The sequence below is a fragment of the Lycium ferocissimum genome, chromosome 12 (genome assembly GCF_029784015.1).
Source record: "Lycium ferocissimum isolate CSIRO_LF1 chromosome 12, AGI_CSIRO_Lferr_CH_V1, whole genome shotgun sequence".
Lineage (NCBI taxonomy): Eukaryota > Viridiplantae > Streptophyta > Magnoliopsida > Solanales > Solanaceae > Lycium > Lycium ferocissimum.
Window position 1 is genome coordinate 36,710,603 of NC_081353.1, and position 22,724 is coordinate 36,733,326.

General features: G+C 34.4%; 3 protein-coding genes across 4 annotated transcripts; all 3 read left to right on the forward strand.

Annotated features, from left to right (window-relative positions):
- The first annotated feature begins 220 nt into the window (after positions 1-220).
- Positions 221-6,313, forward strand: LOC132040823 (stress response protein NST1-like). Its single transcript, XM_059431502.1, has 6 exons — positions 221-260; positions 1,408-1,532; positions 2,001-3,242; positions 3,870-4,080; positions 4,738-4,820; positions 6,022-6,313. Exons 3-6 carry the CDS (start codon positions 2,016-2,018, stop codon positions 6,139-6,141), a joined length of 1,641 nt encoding a protein of 546 aa, XP_059287485.1. The 5' UTR covers positions 221-260; positions 1,408-1,532; positions 2,001-2,015; the 3' UTR covers positions 6,142-6,313.
- A 2,253-nt stretch (positions 6,314-8,566) lies between these two features.
- On the forward strand, positions 8,567-14,495 carry LOC132040260 (serine--glyoxylate aminotransferase). Its single transcript, XM_059430886.1, is given in 7 exon segments — positions 8,567-8,677; positions 9,979-10,190; positions 11,011-11,295; positions 11,834-12,136; positions 12,139-12,199; positions 12,749-12,959; positions 14,200-14,495. Coding segments are annotated over 6 exon segments (1,203 nt in total). The 5' UTR covers positions 8,567-8,677; positions 9,979-9,985; the 3' UTR covers positions 14,338-14,495.
- Positions 14,496-16,025: 1,530 nt separating this feature from the next.
- Positions 16,026-21,908, forward strand: LOC132039892 (GCN5-related N-acetyltransferase 6, chloroplastic-like). Of its 2 annotated transcripts, none has more exons than XM_059430443.1 (9): positions 16,026-16,360; positions 18,331-18,553; positions 18,668-18,720; positions 18,850-18,886; positions 19,429-19,500; positions 20,198-20,302; positions 20,472-20,628; positions 20,723-20,799; positions 21,489-21,908. In XM_059430443.1, the coding sequence occupies exons 1-9, from the start codon at positions 16,245-16,247 to the stop codon at positions 21,552-21,554; spliced, it is 906 nt and encodes a 301-aa protein (XP_059286426.1). In that variant the 5' UTR covers positions 16,026-16,244; the 3' UTR covers positions 21,555-21,908. The 2 variants fall into 2 exon arrangements, with proteins under 2 accessions (XP_059286426.1, XP_059286425.1); XM_059430442.1 differs by lacking the exon at positions 16,026-16,360 and adding an exon at positions 16,397-17,050.
- The last annotated feature ends 816 nt before the right edge of the window (positions 21,909-22,724 follow it).

Sequence of the window (22,724 nt, forward strand, 5' to 3'; positions counted from 1 at the left end):
GTAGGGACAAATGGATGGTGGTGGTCAATTGTATGCACTAGCCCTTTCATTCCTTTATAGCCTATTTCGAACTTTGTTTTGTCCGAAAACCCAACTGGCTTCGATGAATACAATGCTGTCTTCCTCTTATTTTGAATCACTTTCTTCATCTGTGTTGTTGCCATTAGGATCAATCAAAGCTCCAACATACATATAGCTGTATATATGCATTTAGGTTCTGTGGGTATTGAAAATCTTGGCTTTTAACGGAATCATTGAAGGTGATAACCTCGTCTAAAAGCTTAACATTCAATCAAGTTATGCCCTTTCTTTGTCTTCAGCTTTTAGTGTGCTAAATTTCTCTCTTTTTTGCTATATTCACGGAATTGTTCTCCAGGTGCACGTGTATGAGTCTCTTTATTCTTTTTTTAAGTGGTATACATTATATCTGTATATATGGTTTGGGTTTTGTGGGTATTCAAAATCTTGGCTTTTAACGGAATCATTGAAGGTGAATTACCTCACCTAAAAGCTTAGCAGTTAAGAGAGTGTAGAATGGCTTAATTATATCTTCAATACGCAGTGGAGGAGGGAGGAATTCATCAAGGATGTTCATCATGTACCATACATAAAAGAAGATTTTAACGTTATGTATATAGTGTGATTTTACACTGAAGGGTTTTATTTTTGCCCTTCTGCCCCTGTCAATACGCATCATGCGATTATATTTTGGGGCCATATCACTTGTATTAAAAGTTTAGCCGCTAGGGTGCCCTTTTATTTACTTAATTGTATTTTTAATATGTCTCGTGACATGATGCTTTAACATACATGGTATTTACTTAATTGGGTATCAAAAAAGATATGTCCCATCACGTGATGCTTTTTCTTCGACCACAAGTGCATGCCTTAAAGTTAGCAGTTAGAGAGATAATACTTCTATTTATTTATTTATTTATATATTTATGTCTTCAATGTTCTTTTTCTGGAGCCAAGTATGTAGATATACTTTTTGTTAACGGGGTGATGAGATTCCAACTTGCTTGCTCGTACCATGTTAAATTTAATTGCATAATCACTCCGTCTAAAAGTTTAAGTTATTAGAGAAGGCTTGCTTTATTTATATAATTATGTCTTCAACATAAGTTATGATGGATGGTTATTGTTATTCAAAGTGATGAGGTCTTTTTTCGTAGAGTATCAAGTGTTAAGACTTCTGATAAAGTGTTAAGACTTCTGATAAAGCTGACTCTTTTCCCCTTCAACAATGATCTTCAGCTGGATTTTATGGAACTTTTAACAATTTATAGGTTTTTGTAATTTCTGATGTGTGTGAATGTAAGAATTCAAGTATATTAGTTATCTTTAATATATTTAGTAGAGAACAAACATTGGCATAATTACGAAGTTTCCCCTTTGGACATGCAGATCATTTGTTCAATACGTGGAAACAACCTCTTCGCATAAATCCAAAGGGAAGGCTGCAGATAATATTTGCTCGCCCTTCTACCCTGGGGAGAATTTCATGTACAGAATATGCCTTTCTTTTTTTGGTACTAAATATTTTTATAGCATGTTTGGTCAAGTTTCTAAAATCAGCTTATTTTGAAAAGTATTTTTTCAAATGTGCTTGTTCAAAAAAGTATTTTTGATGAGAAGCAGTTTATGTTTGGTTAATTAATTTGAAAAACACTTTTGAGCAGCAATTACTGTTTAACCAAGCTCCTAAAAAGTCCTAATTGTATTTTCTCAAAAGTGCTTTTTACAAAAGGGCTTTTGGGGAGAACCTATTGTTTTCCGCTTCTCAAAAACAACTTCTGCTTCTACTCAAAAACACTTTTTCTTCTCCTAAAAGCTTGGCCAAACTCCTCTACTTTTTTAAAAAAAACCTTCGTTTTAAAGTAAAGCACTTTCGGCCTTGGAGAAGCTTGGCCAAATAGACTATTAGTCAACTTACATTGAGTATATTCTTTTTCTTTTGCCTCTAATCATTGTTGGTCTGATCTGTTTGTTGTTAAAAGCTGAATCCCATTAAAATGGCCCGAAACCCCTTGGAGTGCTTTGATATTTTGTTTGACGTTCAACGTTTACGGAGAAAGAGTGCACACTGTGGGAATAAGGAAGCAGGGTCTGATAATAGTGATATTTGGCGTTTCAAAAGGCAGATAAGAAAAACGAAGAATATCGATGAAGATTATGCACAGTTTTTGATGCTTCTCCTTGACTATGATAAAGAGTCCATAAATGAAAGTGCAAATGAAAGTATCCCTATTGTTAGAGATGAGCTTAATGATGACATGGATGAGGATGGTAACGAGGACGAAGATGATGGGGATGGTAATGAGGACGAAGACGATGAGGATGAGGATGATCCAGATTACAAGAAGTTTTTGGCTAATGTTAAGCCAAAAGGGAACTCATATGTGCTTAAAGTTGATAGAAGCGATGGGTTTCCTGTATTTGTAGAGTACGAGAAAGAAGATAGATCTGGATCTGATGAAGAGTGTGAATGTTTAGGACAGGAAAAACAACAAGACGCTGGGGATGAGAAAGATTTAGATAAAGTAGAAAGTCATCCATTTTCAAGAACTGTACTGGAAAATGATAATGATGTGATAGTTGAGCCTTTGGGTCCTGTTATTCAGAAGGAAAAAGGGCTTACAAGCCAGAATCCTGGGAGGCCTCGGAAGGGTGAGACAAAAAATAGGTCAGATAAGGAGCAGAAGACAGGGAAAGGGAGAAAATCAGCTAAAAAATTCAATAACAAAGAAGAAGCAGCTGATGTAGATGAAGACTATTCCTTACTTCTGGAGAAATTTATTTGTAAGAATTGGCGCATGACAAACTCATTTATTAGGCAATATAATCTAAAAAGAAAGCCATCATTAAGGGCTCTCCTGGAAAGTGATAGCGATATACCTCCAAAGAAAAAGAAGAAAAAGAGGCTTAGGAAGCAGAAAAGTAGCACGAAGGGCAATGATGCATCCAAGAGGCAGGGAAAGGGTGAGAAAAGGAAGAGGTCAAGCAAAGAGCCGACGGCGCGAAAAGGGAGAAAATCATCAGCAGTTGTGGCTGTCAACGAAGATGTAGCCAGAATGACACCAGTAGATGTTGCTGTCAAAGAAGAGATAGCTGATGTAGATGAAGCCTCATTTAAGGCTGCTGAAGAAGATCTTCAAATAATTGTCGGTGATAATTATACATTTGGAAAGGAAGGAAGCTCTAATCTCATCGAAGCTTCTTCAGAAAAACACTGTGAAAATGTATGATCCTCCATTCTCTGCTTCTCCTCCCCATTTTATTTTATCCTCCCTACACATGCTTGCTTTCTTAGGGTGTGTTTGGTATGACGGAAAATGTCTTCCTATTTTTCCTTGTTTGGTTGCACTAAATATCTTGGAAAATGCTTTCCTCAAAGTACGAGAAAATGGAGGGAAGTTTTTTCCTTAAAAAATTAAGGGAAAACATTTTCTGGATCAATAAAAAGTTAAAAACACACCAACGCATCCCCAACCCACCTACCCCTTGCCGAACCCCCACCCTCGCCTACTCCACCCCAGCTTGCCCCCTCCCCGTGCCCTACCTACCACTTACCCCTACCCCTTCTACCCATCCCCACCCCCTTACTCCCTACTCCCCCCCTACCCCCACACCACCACCAGAATTTGCACTTAGTGTTTTGCTTTGAATGTGCAAATGCTCCTAAAATGATAGTTTCCAACTTGCGAAACCAAACACAAGAAAATGAGTAGGAAATCACTTATTTTCTTGAAAATCTTTTCTTGGAGAACATTTTCCGTCATTCCAAACACACCCTTGGTTAATTTGAAGTTTTTGGAAAATATTCCGTTGTGATATGCTTATATATTGACGATATAATTAATATTAAGGTTGAGGATAGCTGCCCGCTTCAAACTGTGACTTCTGATTTTTGGTGGAATGTCAAGGCTCTTCTTGAGAAGCCTTATGATCAGAAGGAATATATAGAACTGTGGAAACTTGTCAAATGTAGAAAGCCTGTTCTAAAGAGTTCGGACTTACGTAATGGGAAATTTTGCTCAACGAGGCGGTTGGGAAAGTCATATTTGGATCATCATAAAGGTGAGCTAAACATCTTAAATTTATTCTGCATTGATGTTATGGTTTGCTTTACGTATCAAAGTATTGGTACACAACATCTATGAAATTGGCAAGTCTTTGTCAGCGTCTAATAAATGATGTTGTACACCAAAATGAATAATAATAAAATATAAATAATAATTATGGAAGATAATCTTAGAACTATGATGGAACTTTTTACGCACTAGAAAGGCACGCAATTTATATCATGCTTAAGTCCTTCTAATTACTGTCATCTAAAGAAGTTCTCACCTCTAGCATATTAATTTACACTCTTATGAAAAGTGATATTTTTTTTTTTTTTTTTTTTCTGCTTACAGCAATTTGGATCTTGGTTATCAACAATTTGCCTAATAGCACTATTTTAGGATTTTTTCGGTTTTGATTTTCTAAACATATACATTGATAGAGGAGTCTTCTTTTCTCACTTTCCTTAGTTCGATTAAAATTGTTCAAAAGTTAATTCCATCCGACCATGCTCTACCTTCAGTTAATTTTTCTTGGGTGCTTTTTTCTGTATTTTCTGCAGTTCTATACTATAAACATTAAGCAGCATTTGATCTTTGTGATTCTGTATATTGTTATTTTAAGTTTCACTATAAAGGCATTATGTAATGATTGTTAGCTTTAAACCTGCAGACCTTGATGAACAACTTAAAGAAGTTGACAACGACAAGATGAAAAAGCTAAACATCTTGCGCGGCTTTTTCTTTTGGTTACAGGTGAGTTGCTCATATTCGTTACTTTGAGAATTGTTTAATGCATTCCTTTGGCTAGACTTCTTGCAATTACACCCCCCCCCCAACCCCCCGGGTTGCGGCAGCCTGAGCCGCATGGAAAATCTGTAGGAGGAGTCCACCTAGAGGCATCTAGGAAGCTTCCATGCCCAGTGACCTTAGGAATACACTTCCAGTGACTGAATAACTGATCAATATAAAAAGAAGGCCAAATACCTAGATATGCCCTGAAACTTGGCACATTTTGTAAGTTGGACACTTAAAGTTAACTAGTGATCAGATAGACACTTTTACTTCACAGAAATGGGTCTTATTAACACCTCATGTTGACATGGCAAATCAGGTGAGTTTCACTTAAGTTTGGGAGCTTGAGGACCCCAATTATTCATTCTTTTTCATTTTTTTTAGAATTAAAGTGATTACCTTGTGTGGCCCCACATATAGTTGAGCTTAACACTGATATCCATAAACAATTTATTCTTAGACTAAATACCTAGATAGACCCTTAAACTTGGCACGTTGTGTATGTTAGCCAAATTGTTGCTTGAGAGTGCTTTTCAAATTGATTAGCCAAACACAAGCTGCTTGTCACCAAAAATACTTTTTTGTTGAGACTTTCCGAAATAACACTGATATTATGATTAGACAATCAAATAATTTGGTGTTATTTTTAGATGAAATGAAGCTTATGGGAACATTCAATATGCTGATACAAGTCAAAACATCACTGGTGTTCGCATCTTGTGTAACTTTATTATTTACCTATATTCAAAATTTCATGTGACTCGCAGAATATATTGTTTGTTCGCATCTTGTGTAACTTTATTATTTACCTATATTCAAAATTTCATGTGACTCGCAGAATATATATTGTTCTTGTGATTGATAACTTGATCCAGTTGAAGCCAACCTTTTTCTCTTTTTGGTTTCCATTAGAATCCAATGGAAGCTTTAAAACAATTTAATTTTATATTTCTATCTAGTTACGTTGATCTCATTTGCTAGTCTGAGGAATTTCATTATGAGGGACTAGTGAGATAAATTCTGTACTTTCGTTTAAACAACAATTACACTAATTCCAGATTTCAGACAATTGCTCGTCTTACTCTGTTTTGTTCATCACATTTTTAGTGCTTTACACAGATTTACAATATAAACCCCCCGATTTTTCTTCTGTGGTTGCTAGAATCTTACACAGAAAGGAGCTTTCAGGCCTTGGACCAATCCGGAGTGGCTCTCGTTGTTGGAAAATTCCACTGTTCCAATGCTTACTTTCTCTGATAATCAAGCCGGGACAATGTGGTGAAGGATGTTACTAAAGCATGCCATGCCTAAGTCAGAAATGATACAATGGATCGTCTGTTTTGTTATAATTTTGTAAGATATTGAAGTCCATGTATCATCCATGTAAATAAACCAAGTGGACTATCTTGCTATGCAAGGGAATTTGGGTAATATTTCGATCTGCTTGTGTCTAATTTCTTCTACTTCTTTCCTTTTTGGTTGGTTCTGTTGCCTATTTACATCCTCTTATTATGTCACCTTGTGAATATAATGCAAAAGGCGTAGGCAAAAGAGACCTTCCTTTGTTCGTGACGAGCCAATAAGACTTTAGGTCCCTTTGCCCTATCAATCTGTTATGTGCAGATGTTGTAACTGACTATTTTAGGAATGCAGTTTTGGAAGCTTTTCCTTTTTGTGGACTGTCATTTTCTCATTTCCCTTGTCAGAAAGAGGGAGAAAATGAAAGAGGTAAAAGTTATTCATAAAGATTTAGTTGTACATTTTCAGGAAAAAATCTTGAAAGGGGAATGAGTATTTAGAAGGAAAACAAAGAACACTCATGATAAATGAGGATTCATATAGTCGATTCTAATTTATTTGAAACTGAGGCATAACTATTGTACCTTTACTGAGTCAGTCTCCTAACTTTGCTTTTACAGTTGCACTTGGTTAGGAAAACTTTTCCACTACTTCACTAGTTTTTTGCAAGATAAACTAATACAAGACTGTTTAAGACAACATATAATTTCGATTTGAGGGCAAAAGTTAGCGCGGATACTATCCCTTTTTATTACAGTTGTGTCCTGCTCAACTATCGGGTACCTATTATTGGCTAGCAATACAAGTATCGGGTAACTCAGCTCTATGTGAGTTACTATGAATAATAAAAGGAGAAAAATCCCAAGTAAGAATTGACCACTTGCCTAAAGGGTTGCAGAGTTGGACAAAATAAAAGTTGAGAGATTGGAACAAATGGCCAATATGTAGAAATCAAAAACAAAGATTGAAAAGGAAAGTAATAAAGAAACAAAAATAGGAAAAACTGCTAGGTATCACTATTGCTTCCCACAAATGAGGGAGTGGTTCATATGGCCCTTTTTATCATCTTATCTTTTCAATTCTTTCTCAACCTCATGCACTCCATTTAATCTTTCTGTGGTCCGTATTAACTTCTTGTGAAGTAAATTTTTTATGGCTTTCTTTTATGTGTCATCATAGATCTCTAGTCATCTTGATAAGCTCTTTGATTTTTTTTCGTATATTATATTTGAACCATGTGTTTGTTATAGTTTTAATATTATTTAAGTCCACTTTCGTTAGAAGATGTACAAGAGATAAAAGAATAGACAAACCTGCTAGTGCTTTTCAAAATCCTGCAACCCATCTCTATTTGACAAAAAAGAAAACTTATTCGATCTCGATGTTTATAATGTGTGATTGGTACATATTTATCACTTAATCATGGTTAAAAAATATATATTTATTTTAAGTTTTAATTGTTAAAATTAAATTATTTGATTTAACATAAACGCTGAGTGTGCGACTAGATAATTATGTCCCCATTCCTTTCAATACTAAGACCTTAGGTGGGGGGAAGAGAGGAGACGTGTGGTGTTTTGCCATAACCTGTAATTATGGAGAGGACCTCATTTGGACTATTCTCATATGATGATTCTTCTCATTAATATTATTTGTTATTTTGCAAACATAGATCTTTTTCTAAATATTTGCTGTCTCAGCAAACAAAGCATTTATTACTTTCTTAAAAAATAAAATCACTCTTATTCTTTTAAAAATCAGTGAAATGTTAATTAAGTAAAATACTTAAAAGAGATGCATCACTAGTTTTTACCGAATTTAGATAGATACTCTTAAAGCGTTTAACCTTTTTTCCTACAAAGAGCATAAAAATGTTATACGACTTACAATAATATAGACTTCGAGGGTCTATGGAAACAACCTCTTTACCTTCACAAGGTAGGGTTAAGTCTGCATATGCACCACCCACCCAAACTCACTTATGAAAATACACTGGGTATGTTATTGTTATTGACGACTTACAATATAGACTAGAAGTAGTAATATTTAATACATAAAGACTCTTCGAAAATACAAATAGCATTAGTAAGATTGCAACTGTGTAGATTTTTGTTAGTAATTTTATGAACATATGCTCTTCTAATCTATCTACTCCCACGTATAATTATAAACTTTTTTTTTTGACAAGATTTTCTTTTATAAACTTACAACGTTTAAGTAAGAGTCCAAAATCTTTAAATATTTGAGACAAAAAATATTGGCTTTTTTGAGAAAAAGATAAAAGTAAAAATTGAAAGTTAGACGTATGGAAATTCACAAATTTCTTAGCCATAGGATTAGCATCCACGTACGCTACTTATCTGCCACGTCAGGTACATGGTGGGACCCACATAGAAGGTTGAGTGGTCTCATGCACTTGTTATAAGAGTTTGTATTTGTTGCTTTGCACTTTTCATATTCCTCTTTGCTTCTCTGCTCTGAGGTCTGAGAGCCAGTTACAGTAATTAAGTCCATTTCAGGTACATGTTCTTCTAAACTCACTTGTATTTTATTCATAACTATAAATATTTGTGTGTGTATCTATAGTCAAATCTCTCTATAACGGTATTGTTTTTCCTGATACTTTCTGTTGCTATCGTAGCGAAATATTGTTAATAGAGAACATATTGTATAACACAACATGAAGGATCGGTTCCACAGAAAATATGGTTGCTATAACAAAGTATTGTTATAGAGGATGGTTGTTATCGAGAGGTCTGATTATGTATATATTATTTTTGAGTTTATGTTCTGTGCAGTGACATGTTAAATGTTAAGTTAGACCCACAATATCAGCTAACTCTATGTATTAAGCCTGATATGATATCCTACAAAATAGGTTGAGTATACTGATAGTGTAAACTTTTCTTTTTACTGCCGAGTATATGAACTCATATGTTATACTCCCTCCGTTTCAATTTTTTGTGTCTTGGTTTGATTGAGAATGGAGTTTAAGAAAGTAAAGAGACTTTTGAATTTTATGGCCTTAAACTAAAGATGTGTTTGATGCACCGAAATCTTTCTTGAATCTTGTGGTCTTAAATATGTCATGTGGGGTATTGGAGTTGAAGAGATACTACTAAATATGGAAAGTGGCATTCTTTTATTAATAGACTAAAAAAGAAAAGTAAGACACAAATAAATGAAACAGAGAGAATATATGTTATAATACAGAGAGAGTTTTAATATAGTCTAAGATACTAATTTTATATTACAGTACTACTTACAGCTGAAGAAGTACGTTTGATCCAAAATATAAACAGGATTCTTGAAAGTTGTGAGTATGTATGGAATAATAATGTTAATTTAAAAAATGACCTTTTCCATACTAATTTCCTAATATATAGGGTCTAGGCTGATATTATGCAGACTGCTTAACTGAGTCAATTAATGGACACAAAATTCCATTTTCCAAAAAATGCAAAAGAGCTTTTTCTTGTTGAAATTAGCAGAAAAAGAAAATAAAATGTAGCATCCTAGGGTGTGGTTAGCAGTCACTGAAGTGAGTGAAAACTATAGAAAACCACCGATGGAATTATAAAAAAAAAAAAAAAAAAAAAAAAAAAAAAAAGAAGTGTATTTATTCAGTGTCTCGTTCTAGCCATACAAGTGGTAGAACATTATTTTTCTTGTTCCTGTTTGGCTGTTTGCATTTTCTTTGTAGAAATTGAGTCCTATTGGTAATTATATGGTAATTGGAATTTTCAAGATTCTTATATGAGGAACTTTTTTGTGTGCGGATATATTTGAAGGCATAAGGTTGATTTTTGAAATCCCAAAGGGAGAAGATGGACTATGTCAATGGACCTGGAAGGAACCACTTGTTTGTTCCGGGACCTGTCAATATCCCGGAACAAGTTCTTCGTGCTATGAACCGGAACAATGAAGATTACAGGTCCCCGGCCATTCCAGCTATGACAAAGACCTTGCTTGAGGATGTGAAGCAGCTTTTCAAGACTACTAGTGGAACTCCATTTCTGATCCCAACTACAGGTAGAGTACTATGTCGGTATCTTACTCTTTATCGTCCTGATATTTGCATCTGAATGAGTTTGGTTTAATGATCCATCGGTTCTTAAATATTATTTTGGTATGGTTTGCTACTTATTTCAATTTTCCAGACAGGGGAAAGACAAGTTGCCTAGGTTTAGTCCTCTTGATCATCCACCTTGGGGTTAAAATGAAGAGATAAGATTTTGTTTAGCATTAGGATGAGTCTTAAGCCGTAATATAAGGCCAAATGGAAGAAAAAGATCTATATAGATAATACCAATCAGTTGGGACTAAATTTTAGTTATTTCAGTATGTTTGCTTTAGGTCCAATATCTACAAGGAGTCCTGCTAGAGATTTATATGCCAGTAGACCTTATCTTTTTTAATTTTCTTTTTTACCCCTTCCTCAGGAGCTCCGCCTTTTTTCTCCCTTGGCGACTCGAACCCACAACCTTTGGAGGGTGTTTACCATCTGAACAACCCCCTCTTGTCCAGTAAAGATATAGAGAACGCCTAGTGTGTTTTTATTTTTATTTTTGTTTAATATTGGAATGAGATGAGTTTAATGGAGCGACGCAGATAGTGGACATTCAAAGCCGACCTCAACTTGTTTATGATTAGACGTAGTTGTTGTGATGTTTTATTAGGGTGAATCTTTTCAAATTGATTTTGTCCTATTATAGTAATATAAGGAAGGCGATAGCTTTGCAATAATATGAACGACGTCAGTGGTCGCATAGTTTTAAGTAGTTCTCTGATTTTTCGTGGCTCAACTGTCAAACTCGTGATAGCCAAACCTTATATTGTTTACATGTGGCAGGAACTGGTGCATGGGAAAGTGCACTTACAAACACGTTATCTCCTGGTGATAAAATTATATCCTTCCTCATCGGTCAGTTCAGTCTGCTGTGGATTGATCAGCAGAAACGTCTCAACTTTGATGTTGATGTTGTTGAGAGTGACTGGGGCTACGGTGCAAACCTTGAGGTTTTGGCCTCGAAAATTGCAGAAGATAAGTCACATACAATCAAGGCGATTTGCATTGTGCATAATGAGACCGCCACTGGAGTTACCAACAACTTGGCTACTGTAAGGAAAATACTCGGTAATGCATCTAACTGTGGCATACTTTGTTCAGATAATCGAAGTCAGACTTCGAAAAGTATGCATGAATTTCACTATCTCTCAAGTTTCGCTCCTGTTTCTGTTTCTTTTTTCGCCAAGTCCTCTCTTATAGCCTGTTTGGCCAAGTTCTCGAAATTTGCTTATTTTGGAAAGTGCTTTTAATCATAAATGCTTGTCGAAAAAGTAATTTTGGATAGTAGCAGTTTGTGGTTGACTAATCAATTTGAAAATAACTTTTGCCAATAATAGAACAGTACGTTATGCTTGGCCAATGTTTCAAAAGTGCTTATGGGGAAAAACTACTTCTTTTAGCTTTTGATAAACATCATCGCTACTACTCAGAAACTCTTATTTTTTCCCTAAAAGCTTGACCAAATACCTCAACTTTCTAAATAAGTACTTTTCGGAAAGAGAAAAAAAGCACTTTTGACTTCCCAAAAAGCATGGCCAAACAGGCTATTAGTATATCTGTGCCAAATTATGAAATGATTGCTAACAAATTTGTCGATGCCTGCCAGATCACTACCAGCATCCTGCTCTTTTCCTTGTTGATGGAGTGTCCTCAATTTGTGCCCTCGATTTTCGAATGGATGAATGGGGTGTAGATGTGGCACTTACTGGTTCCCAGAAAGCACTTTCCCTTCCCACCGGGCTCGGAATTGTCTGTGCTAGCCCAAAAGCTCTTGAGGCTACCAAAACTGCAAAATCAGTGAGAGTTTTCTTCGACTGGAATGATTACCTTAAGTTCTACAAGATGGGAACTTATTGGCCGTATACTCCTTCCATCCAACTTTTGTATGGTCTGAGAGCAGCTCTCGACCTTATTTTGAGGAAGGCCTTGAAAATGTGCTTGCAAGACACGCTCGCCTCGGCAAAGCAACAAGGTAAATAAAACCTCTGGTAGTAAATAAAATAGGAAGGATCTAAAGCTCGATATGCTATGCTTACGTTTAGTTACATTATAGTAGTGATATACTTCAAGCAGTACTGATCAAAACCTTGGCTTTTCACTTAAATTTTAAAGTTTATGATAGAAAGTTAGAAACTAAGTGGACAAAATCTCTACTAGCATTCAACATAACAAGATACTCCTAATAAGAGACTACCAAAATCATACTCTTATTGAGCTGATGATTCATACCTGTTATGGTTTTATTAATTAGTGAATCATGTATATCATGTTTTGCAATAACCCCAGCTTATTTGCACTTCGCTAAGATAGTAAGTACTTCGGTTGTTCCATTTCATATAACGTTCTTCCATTTTTAGCCTATCAATGTATATCTAAGAGATGCATCAGTTTCACCAGGATTCATTCTTAGTAAATCCAGAGTTACATTTTATTGGTAGTGCTTAGCATACATAATTGGAGATTCGTTCTTGAATCGGAGAAATGATACATATTTTTTTTTTTTTTTTGAATGAGAACGCAGACTCGCCGTGGAGGCATGGGGCTTGAAGAACTGCACTCAGAAGGAGGAATGGTTCAGTGATACCGTCACTGCTGTTGTTGTTCCTCCATACATCGACAGTGCTGAAATTGTGAAAAGGGCATGGAAGCGATACAACTTGAGCTTAGGTCTCGGCCTAAACAAAGTTGCAGGAAAGGTTTTCAGAATAGGACATCTTGGCAACTTGAATGAGGTAACCGTCTCTTACTGCAGATAACATGTCTTATTTGATCACACATTTTGTGAAGACTGACAAAATAAAGATTATACAGTGATTCCTCAAGCATGTGACTGTCACTATGGAACAGAATTGGAATTTCCTTTTAGATTCTAAAAGGAATTCAAGAACAATTTTTTAATATTCAAGATCATTTCTCGAGTACGTGTTAGCCACTATGATAATTGGTGTGGAGATACAGTTCTAGCATACTACCATATGCATAAGTTCTGGCTTGTTAGTGTATTGGCACCAGATATTCAACATCATCAAGTTGAGGGCTATTTCAACTCTATACCAACTAAACTAAAGGCATAAAATCTTCATTTAACAGTTAATTTCTTTTCTTTCTCTTTTGAAATACTTCATAGTTCATCATTACCATTTCACTGTCTTAGAGATTCTGTTCTGATTCACTGTGTAATGACACTTCAAAGTTAAAGCACCTTATATATATATATATATATATATATATATATATATATATATATATATATATCTCATAAAACTCAGTGTCGATGGTTTTAGGCTCTTCTCTTCTTTTTTCACTTGCTGTACATATATACTCAAAACTTCTATTACCTCTCTCATTAGTCAAGCCTGTTTTTTTATGTGCTTTCTTGAATTTGCCACTCCATCCTTTCCAGTTCATGTGGCACTTTCCATTTGGGATATTCTGAAATGTTTGACACCATTCTATTTTTATCCTACTTTCAAGAATTTGGCCTCATTAAACAATTACTCTTTAATTTGACGTGATGTTTTCTCTCTTTCAAACTAGTACTTTACTATTCTTGACTATTTTTTCTTTTTCTGGTTTCCCACTCGGTGTCTGTCACCCGCATTGGGACCCGACTAAATCCGGATTCTTGCATGGAAGTCCCACTTTAGGGGTAAAGCTCCTTAACAAAGGCGACTCCACACCCAAGGCTTGAACCGAAGACCTCTAGTTAAGAAAGGAGTTCTTATCGCTCCACCACAACCGTTGCTTGCTACTATACTCTACTATCATCACTGTTATGTTATACAAGTCAATTAACAACTGAAATTCCATATCTAGTCAAACACCGACACACCGAATGAGTACTCATGTTCTGCTAATTTCTCCTCTCCTTTTATTTTTATAGGTTTGGTATATTCCTAACTATAGCATACTTACCTCTTTTTTTTTTTTTTTTTTTTTTTTTTTTTTTTTTTTTTGTGTGTGTGTGTGTAGTTGCAACTGCTGGGATGTCTTGCTGGAGTTGAAATGGTGCTTAAGGATATTGGTTATCCAGTGAAGTTTGGTAGTGGAGTTGCAGCTGCTAGTGCCTTTCTGCAAAATTCCACTCCACTTATTCCATCAAGGATCTAATCCAATTGTTATTGAAAGTATACAAAAGCAATGCATGTAAATTATTCTCGTCATGTTACTTTTGTTCACTGTTCAGATACTGGTTGAGAATACTTTTGTAAAATTGAACAATTTCCTTGTTCTTCTTCTGACTATATGTATTTTCTTTTTCTTTGGAATTATTGCCCCTTTTGGATTTTAAGTTTTAGTTAATATATGAATAGATTGCATCAAATGAAGTGTAACAAAAACTTACAAAATCAAGCTAGTCTAGACAGGATTTAGTTACTTGTTAACACTAACATTTACAATTTCAGACACTATATTATCATTGTATGCTACTCTAACAACTTAAATATCACAATATTACAAAATAAGTCGAAGTATTACATGTCAAACTTGAAAAATATGTTGTGTCAAATTAATTGAAACAAAAAGAACTGTGAAGATAAAGCCAGTAAATTAAGAGTTGCTTGTTCAGAGGTCTCGTATTTGAGCTCTGAGTATGAAATCACCTTTGATAACAAGCGCTTTACCTCCTAAATTGGGACTTCCCGAAGCGAATTCAGACTAATCATAGCCCAAATCGAGTATCGATTACTGAGTGAGAACCAAAAAAAAAAGAGAGTTGCCTGTCCAGAATGTTAGCTTCAGCTTTCTTTTTTACTTATTATTTAAGAAAGAAAAGAGAAGCAAAAATATAAGGAAGTACCACATTGGTTACTACGAAGGCTAATAGCTTAATGGTATTAATCGTCACAATCTCGAATATTCGTAACGACGAAATTGGAAATTTAGTTATGAATTTTCAAGATTTAATTTATATTTATAAAAAGTAAATTTTGATTTATATTCACATAATTATTCATATATGCATATAAATTTTATGTTATTCAACTGACTACCTTTCCATCTATATAGTTATGCCAAGAGGTCAATAATAAACCAAAAAAACATGAGCTATTTTTTTAGTTATTTCGTTAAGAGAAAGAAAGGCTAATGAATAGCAAACGTATCATAAACAAATTATTTTCTTTCAAATCTCACTCTTGAAAAAACATCTTTCAAATACCGAAAACTCTCTGAATTTATTTTAGCCTAACTCTTGTGTAAGTTCAATTGTTATTTCGATCCGTCTCATCAATTCAACTTAGTCATATTCATTAGCTCGATTTTTTCAAATTCACATCATGTAGAATTCATTTAAGTGGAAGCTCTCTCTATCGAGATTTTTCGTTTTCAAGGTGCAAATTCGAGATATCTAGTTAAGGAGAGAACCATCCATTTAAAATTTTACCCCCTCCGTCCATGTTTACTTATCCATATTTGACTTGACACACCCCTTAAGATGCAATAAATAGAATGATAAGTTTACTATATCACCCCTAAGTTTTATAAATCGTCTTAATAATTGAAATCAATCAAATATACTTTAACAAATATGCAATCACTAATAATCTCTTGAACTTTTTAACCCAATAATTAATGATAAGGATAAAATAAGTATTTAAACGATAAATTATCTCTTCATTTTTCAAAGTGGACGAAGTAAAAATGGACATTGAGAGTAAAAAAAATTTAAGAAAAGACTACCACTTGGCTGCATTAAAATGTCATTTGTGGGGCCCAACAAAGATCCTACTTAAATTAGGAAAGTGGATAAAGTGGATATTTTATATTTACCCCATTTCTTTTCTCTCTCTCTCTTTCCCTATTATATTTTTCCTATTTTTGGGAAAACAGATGGATAGTACCTACACAAAATAGTACTGTTGACCATCTTTTTTTTTTTTTTTTTTTTCCTTTACTTTTTTCTTCCCCACCTCAATTCTTGATTTTTCCCACTTATTTAGGGTCTTAAAGCTAGAAAAAAGTTTGAATTTTTCCCATGTAATTCACCCCCCCCAAAAAAAAAAAGATCAAAAAAAATGGAGCTAAGAAGTTTATTCTTGCCTCAATTCAAGATTCAACAACCTCAATTCACTTGGCTTTTCTCTAAACAAGACAAAAATCAACCCCTTGTTGTTGTCAACATTTTTAGCAGGTAAATATGATGTTTTTGTTTGAAATATGTTGCAAATATAGATTAGATATAGAGTTTATGATTTAATTAAATAAAGTGGGTTCTTTTATTTGTGATTCTGAATGAAATTGGTACAATGGAGTGGAATAAATATAGAAGATTTATATAGTTTAGGGTCTTAAAGTAAAAAAAGTTTGTATTTTTACCATGTGATTCACCAAGAAAAAGAAGAAAAAAAATGGAGTTGAGAAGTATATTTTTGCCTTAATTCAAGATTCAACAATCTCAATTCACTTGGTTTTTCTCTAAACAAGATAAACATCAACCCCTTGTTGTTGTCAAGATTTGTAGCAGGTAAATATGATGTTTTTGTTTGACATATATTCCAAATAGATTAGATATAGAGGATTTTATATTAGTCCACCCCAATTAGTTTGTGATTTAGTTAGATAAAGTTGGTTCTTTTATTTGTGATTGTGAATGAAATTGGTACAATGGAGTGGAATAAATATAGAAGTTTTATATAATTTAGGGTCCTAAGGTAAAAAAAGTTTGTATTTTTCCCATGTGATTCACCAAGAAAAAGAAGAAAAAAATGGAGCTGAGAAGTATATTGTTGCCTCAATTCAAGATTCAACAACCTCAATTTACTTGTTTTTTCTCTAAACAAGAGAAACATCAACCCCTTGTTGTTGTCAACATTTTTAGCAGGTAAATATGATGTTTTGTTTGACATATGTTCCAAATATAGATTAGACATAGAGGATTTGTATAGCTGACCCTTATTAGTTTGTGATTTAGTTAAATAAAGTTGGTTCTTTTATTTGTCATTCTGATGAAATGGGTACAATTAGTCTGTGATTTACTTAATACCCAAATCAAATTGATGGATATATATGTGTGTGTGTGTGTGTGTGTGTATATATATATATGAGCCTAATGGTTTTTATCTCACTTTGGCATTTCTTTAAAAGGTTGCATGTTAAATAAAGTTAGTTTTTTTATTTGTGATTCTGAAATGGCTACAATGGAGTGGAATAGATATAGAGGATTTATATAGTTGACCGAAACTAGTTTGGGTTTCTATTTAATACCAGAAATTGAATTGGTAGGATATATATGAAGCTAATGGTTTTCTCAAACTGGGTATTCCTTGAAATGGTTGAATTTAAATAAAGTTAGTTCTTTTGTTTGTGATTTTGAAATGGCTACAATGGAGTGGAATAAATAAAGATTTATATAGCTGACCCGAATTAGTTTGTGATTTATTTAATACCCAGATTGGACTGGTGTATATATATGAAGCTAGTGGTGTTCTCAAATCTCAATCTTGGTATTCTTTTGAGGGGTTGCACGTAAATAAAGGTGGTTCTTTTATTTGTGATTCTGGAAGAAATTGGTGAAGTGGAGTGAAAATGTGCAATAGATATAGAAGATTTACTCAATACTTAAATTGAATTGGTTAGCTAATGGCTCAAACTTGGTATTCCGTCAAAAGTTATATGTAAAAAGTTGGTTCTTTTATTTGTGATTCTGATAAAATAAGTCCAATGGAGTTGAGTGGCTACATATTGGTATATATAATAGTAACAAACTAGTTTTTGATTTACTTACTACCTAAATCAAATTTGTGGGACATATATGAAGCTAACGGTTTTCTTGAAATTGGTATTTTTTGAAGGGTGGCTTGTGAATAAAGCTGGTTCTTTTTCCTGGTTAACCAGATTACAAACAGAGTGGTAGTGAATAAGGCTGGGCAACGGACCATTTGTATGACACGTTATTGAATAATTGTGTATTGGATGTAAAAAAACTCTAAATTTTCATGGGGATAATGTTGTCATCATCAACATGCCAAGAAAAAGAGGCTTAATTTCTAAAGATATCTTTTTCTTCACCATATGAAAGGCAAAAGATCTTTTGAGTTATATTTCTTTTTGGCATCTGAATAATCATCTAACTTCTGCCGATGGTATCCTATTTGCTTCCAGGGAGGCTTTCCCCGTTTCATATGATAGGTGGAAAAATATTGAAGTACATTGCAATAATGATCAAAGTATAAGGCACACACCCCTGTCGAAGCAAGACAATGCAAAGTTACCTGAGCTATCCTTTAACCGGCTTCAGCAAACTGATGATGGGCACTCTGGATTGCAAAGGCGGAACTTTGGTCGTTTCATTGCTCGTGAGGCCGTGCTTGACGAAGAATATTGGGTTTGTTTTGCTGCTTCTATGCTCTTCTAAATAAAACTTTTATTGCTCTTCTTTGTTACTTTTCCTAAAAGTATTTCAGATTTTCTTGTTCCTCTGTTTTAATGTTAATGGCAGACAGCAGCCTGGCTGCGGGCAGAAGCTCACTGGGAATCTGTGTCCTATATGAGGTTAGAGTTCGCTTTTATCACATGTCCGTCCTGTGATTAGTACTAGTTAGTTTGAATTGTTATGTGGTAAATATTTTTTGATCCATATTGTTATATGGTGAATATTAATTGTATTTTGGCAAATTTTAGGCGTGTTGACGCATACAAAAGGAAGTATGCCGAACAGGTGAGTTGCAGTAAACCAACTTTTTGTTTATTTGCAATTAAAATGATATCTGGTTGAAGTTGACATATGGCCATTAAATATTTAACCCTTTTTTCCTACAACTCATTAGAATAAACATTAAGTAGTTACTTAGTTGTTTATAAATTGCCTCATCTCATAGGCATGTCTTTGGCTTCAGCGACTTTTGTAATTTTAGAATTTAGACTTAACAAAAGAGGTTAGCAGATCTGTTCCTACTTTGATTAATGTAATATTTAATGCCAACAAACGAATTATCTTTTCTAGGATTCTTAGGATAGCAGTTGTATTTTTAATTTTGAGAAAAGATAATCGATGTGGTCAATGACCTTGCATTTAAATTAGACATGTTCAAATTTGACAATGAGATATATCTGGTATAAATAGTGACAACTTCGTTTTTATATTCTTCTCCCATTAAAATTAACATTAATCATCGTGTGTTGCTGGCTTTCTGCTGCTAGTATTCCTTAGCACCACTAATTTTTCTTTGCCTTTCGTTTTATTCCATTATTTGTATGCAGGAGTTTTATGGTTTAAAGAGAAGATGTTCTGGTCAGGACGGAAATTGCTTGAAGTGCTTTTGTTTTGTTGCGGTAGGTACAGTGGCTTCCAGACAATTCTTCTTGTCCTTAATGTTGCTTATGCACAAGTTGCATAAGTATAGTTGCTTTATATTGCATTTTAATTTTTAGAATTGCTTTCATTTTTCCATTGATTTCAAATGCAGTGCTTTGCATCTAGCCCATCAATCTTTTGCCTGTTGCCAATATCATAGTTTCTAGAGTCCTCCTTTCTATCAGTAAAAAGTTTCTAGAGTTTTTTCATTCATTTTGAATTTTGATGAGAAGATTCTTACTCCTGCGAGCAATTTCACCACGTTGTGCCAAGTGACCTGATGCTTCTTCCAAGTACTGACATCTTCTTAACAAATTCCTCTGCCCACTGTAAAGAAATGGATCTTGGGCCTAACTCAACCCCAACAGCTAGCTTATGAGGGGAGGATTGCCGTAAGGAGACCATGTATCCTTTAACCCACCGATGTAGAACTCCTAACACCCCACCTCACGCCCAGGGCTGGACATCTAGTGCGTGGCAATTTTTAATATAGTTTCTTTACACCCACAAAAGACAATGTTCAAACTGACTTATTCAAAAGAAAAGACAATGTTCAAAGTGTAATAAGCATACTTTAAAATGTCTGTGATGTACTTAAGATGGTTGTTATGTGATATTTATTCTTTTGAAATTTGATATTTGTCTTGGATAGTCCTCAGCCTTCAAATGTTTCAGGTTAAAAAAGAAGAGCCAAATGTTAGAAGAACAGTACTTAAAAGTGTGGTGGGAACTTTGGACCTAAGCATCCGACAATTTGTACAGCGGGAGAGATACCCAGGGGTATCAACTCAACCAAACTCCTCCCCCCTCCCAAACCCCGAAATTCTGCAGCAGGAAAAAAAAAAAAAAAAAAACACAAGCTTGATTTGTATTGTGTTTCCGTTCTATTAAGGTGGACGGAAATGTGTTCTAGGGTTTGCTGAATTCCTTTTCCTCTAATTGTCTCCAGGAAATCAAAAGGTTATCGCCTGTCTTGGCACGTCAAGATCCTTTTGATTCACATAAATATGCTTACATTGCAAATGTTTGTGTTGCAAAGTTTGCTCGACGTCAGGGTATTGCTTCAAATATGATACATTTGGCTGCTGATGTGGTCAACTTAGAAGGTGCCATTTTTCAGCTCTGGTTTATGTTCAGAATTGCCATCCATCTTGATTAATTCATTGAACTACATCTAATATTTACTGCACGTACAAGCAGGTTTCAGGCAACTCTTTGTTCACGTTAATGCAGACAACTTACCTGGCCAAGAACTATACAAAAAAACTGGCTTTAAGGTTAGCTTTCAATCCGTTTTTCCCATGTATTGAGCATCTTATTGCTATTGTTTATTGCATTATATCTGTGTATGTGAATGATTTTGTGATTTCCTCTTTGTCACTTCAAATAATAGATTATGGTTATACTTACTTTGAGCTTTTTTCTTTGTGAACGCATTCTTAATGTTTGAAACCTGTTTATATCCCGCCTCATAATTCTTGATCTATGCGTTAGATAAATTCATTTGGAGGTGTATTGTGGTTATATCACTTAGCTAACAGTGTTATTCATTCAAGGAGCAAAAAGACTTTAAGTTAATTTATATGAAACGAGCACTTAATAGTGGTATCCTTTCAAGGGACAAAAGTAGTGGAAGATAATCTATATGAAATGAGCCCTTAGTCCCTTACCTTTCTGATAGTGCTGCATTACAAAAACCAAGAGTTTAAGTTGTGCGCACTAAACGATATATAGATTTTCCACCGTCAAGTTAAGTTGACCTACAGCAGGAGGTAACTCTTCATAGAAAGCTTGACATCAACCCTGATGTGATAACCTGGTAAATAGAGTAATAACTTGCGATAGCCAGTTAGATTGAAATGATAGTATAACTTGATTTTGCACTGTATGCTCAAATCCTTTTGAAAATGCTTACATCGCTTATCTTAGAGCTGAGTCTTTTTTCTTGCTCTGTCATTCCATGCAGATCGTGGAAGCCGCTTCATCGTCTTTATCAAAAGAACAGAGGATTCTAATGTCCTTGGATTTATAAGCTCCATTGCTACTTCACTTCCTGACTATAGAGTGGATGTGGTAGTTTGTACATTTACATGGTTTGAAGCCAATAGCTTGTCGGTTGATGTATGTATCTTTGGGTAGACAGACAACTAGTTAGTTACAGAGATTGTAATATATGTATAAAGAAGTTGTACGATTTGTTTGGACTAGGGAAAAGGGTACATATGGGATACGTGTTTATTTAGTATCCAATACGAGCATATCCGGTTAAAATTTTAGTGTATTTTGGATAATTTGGACTATGTACTCATCATACTCAATGTCATATATTTTTGGACATGAATATGTTGAAAGACAAATGAAGAATTCATGTAACAATAGGCTGAGATGTTGTTTTCTCAAGGAAAAAAATATTTTGTTATCCCACCAACTACACCTATTGCTAATCATCCGAGTTAACTAAATGAATGGAAACTAGCATGACTTTGCTTCTCTATTAAGTTGCCCTATCAACTCAAATTTCATTCGTCAGACTAATCGCTTAGACGAATAGGTTGAATATACTTTCATTGGTAATTGAATAAATATACACGAATTGTATATACTCTTAAATACTTCCTCTGTTCACTTGGAGCTTTTGACCAAAATCATCCTTGTAGTTTCACCACAACTTTCACTACATCCTTATAATATCTCACTTAATAGAAATCATCCTTTTTAAGTTTCCCAAAGTGAACCAAAAACACCCTCTGTTAAATATTTCATCTACTTCTTACCAGAATCTTTATGACTCTGGGAAGCTAGAGAAAAGGGTTTGTAATGGTTATACTCCCACCGTCCCACAATAAGTGTCATTTTAGCCAATTTTTTTTGTTTATAATAAGTACACCCAAGAAATCAAGACATAAATTGACTAGTTTTTTTTCAATTCTACCCTTAGACAATAAAGTAACATCTAAATGATAATTGAAAAAATCACATAGTTAATTGGTATTATTAGATTCCCAATGTCAAAAGGTTTACTTCTTGTGCATGTTTTAATCAAAAGGTAAAAGTAATTTATTTTTATCATATAGGAATAATTTAGTAAACTTCACATTGCATTATTGGTTTCTTACTATGCGTGTTTTGGGCTAAGATGACATTTATTATGGGACGGAGGGAGTATTACTTATTCTTGGGTGAAGCTGCTTCTTTTCATTGG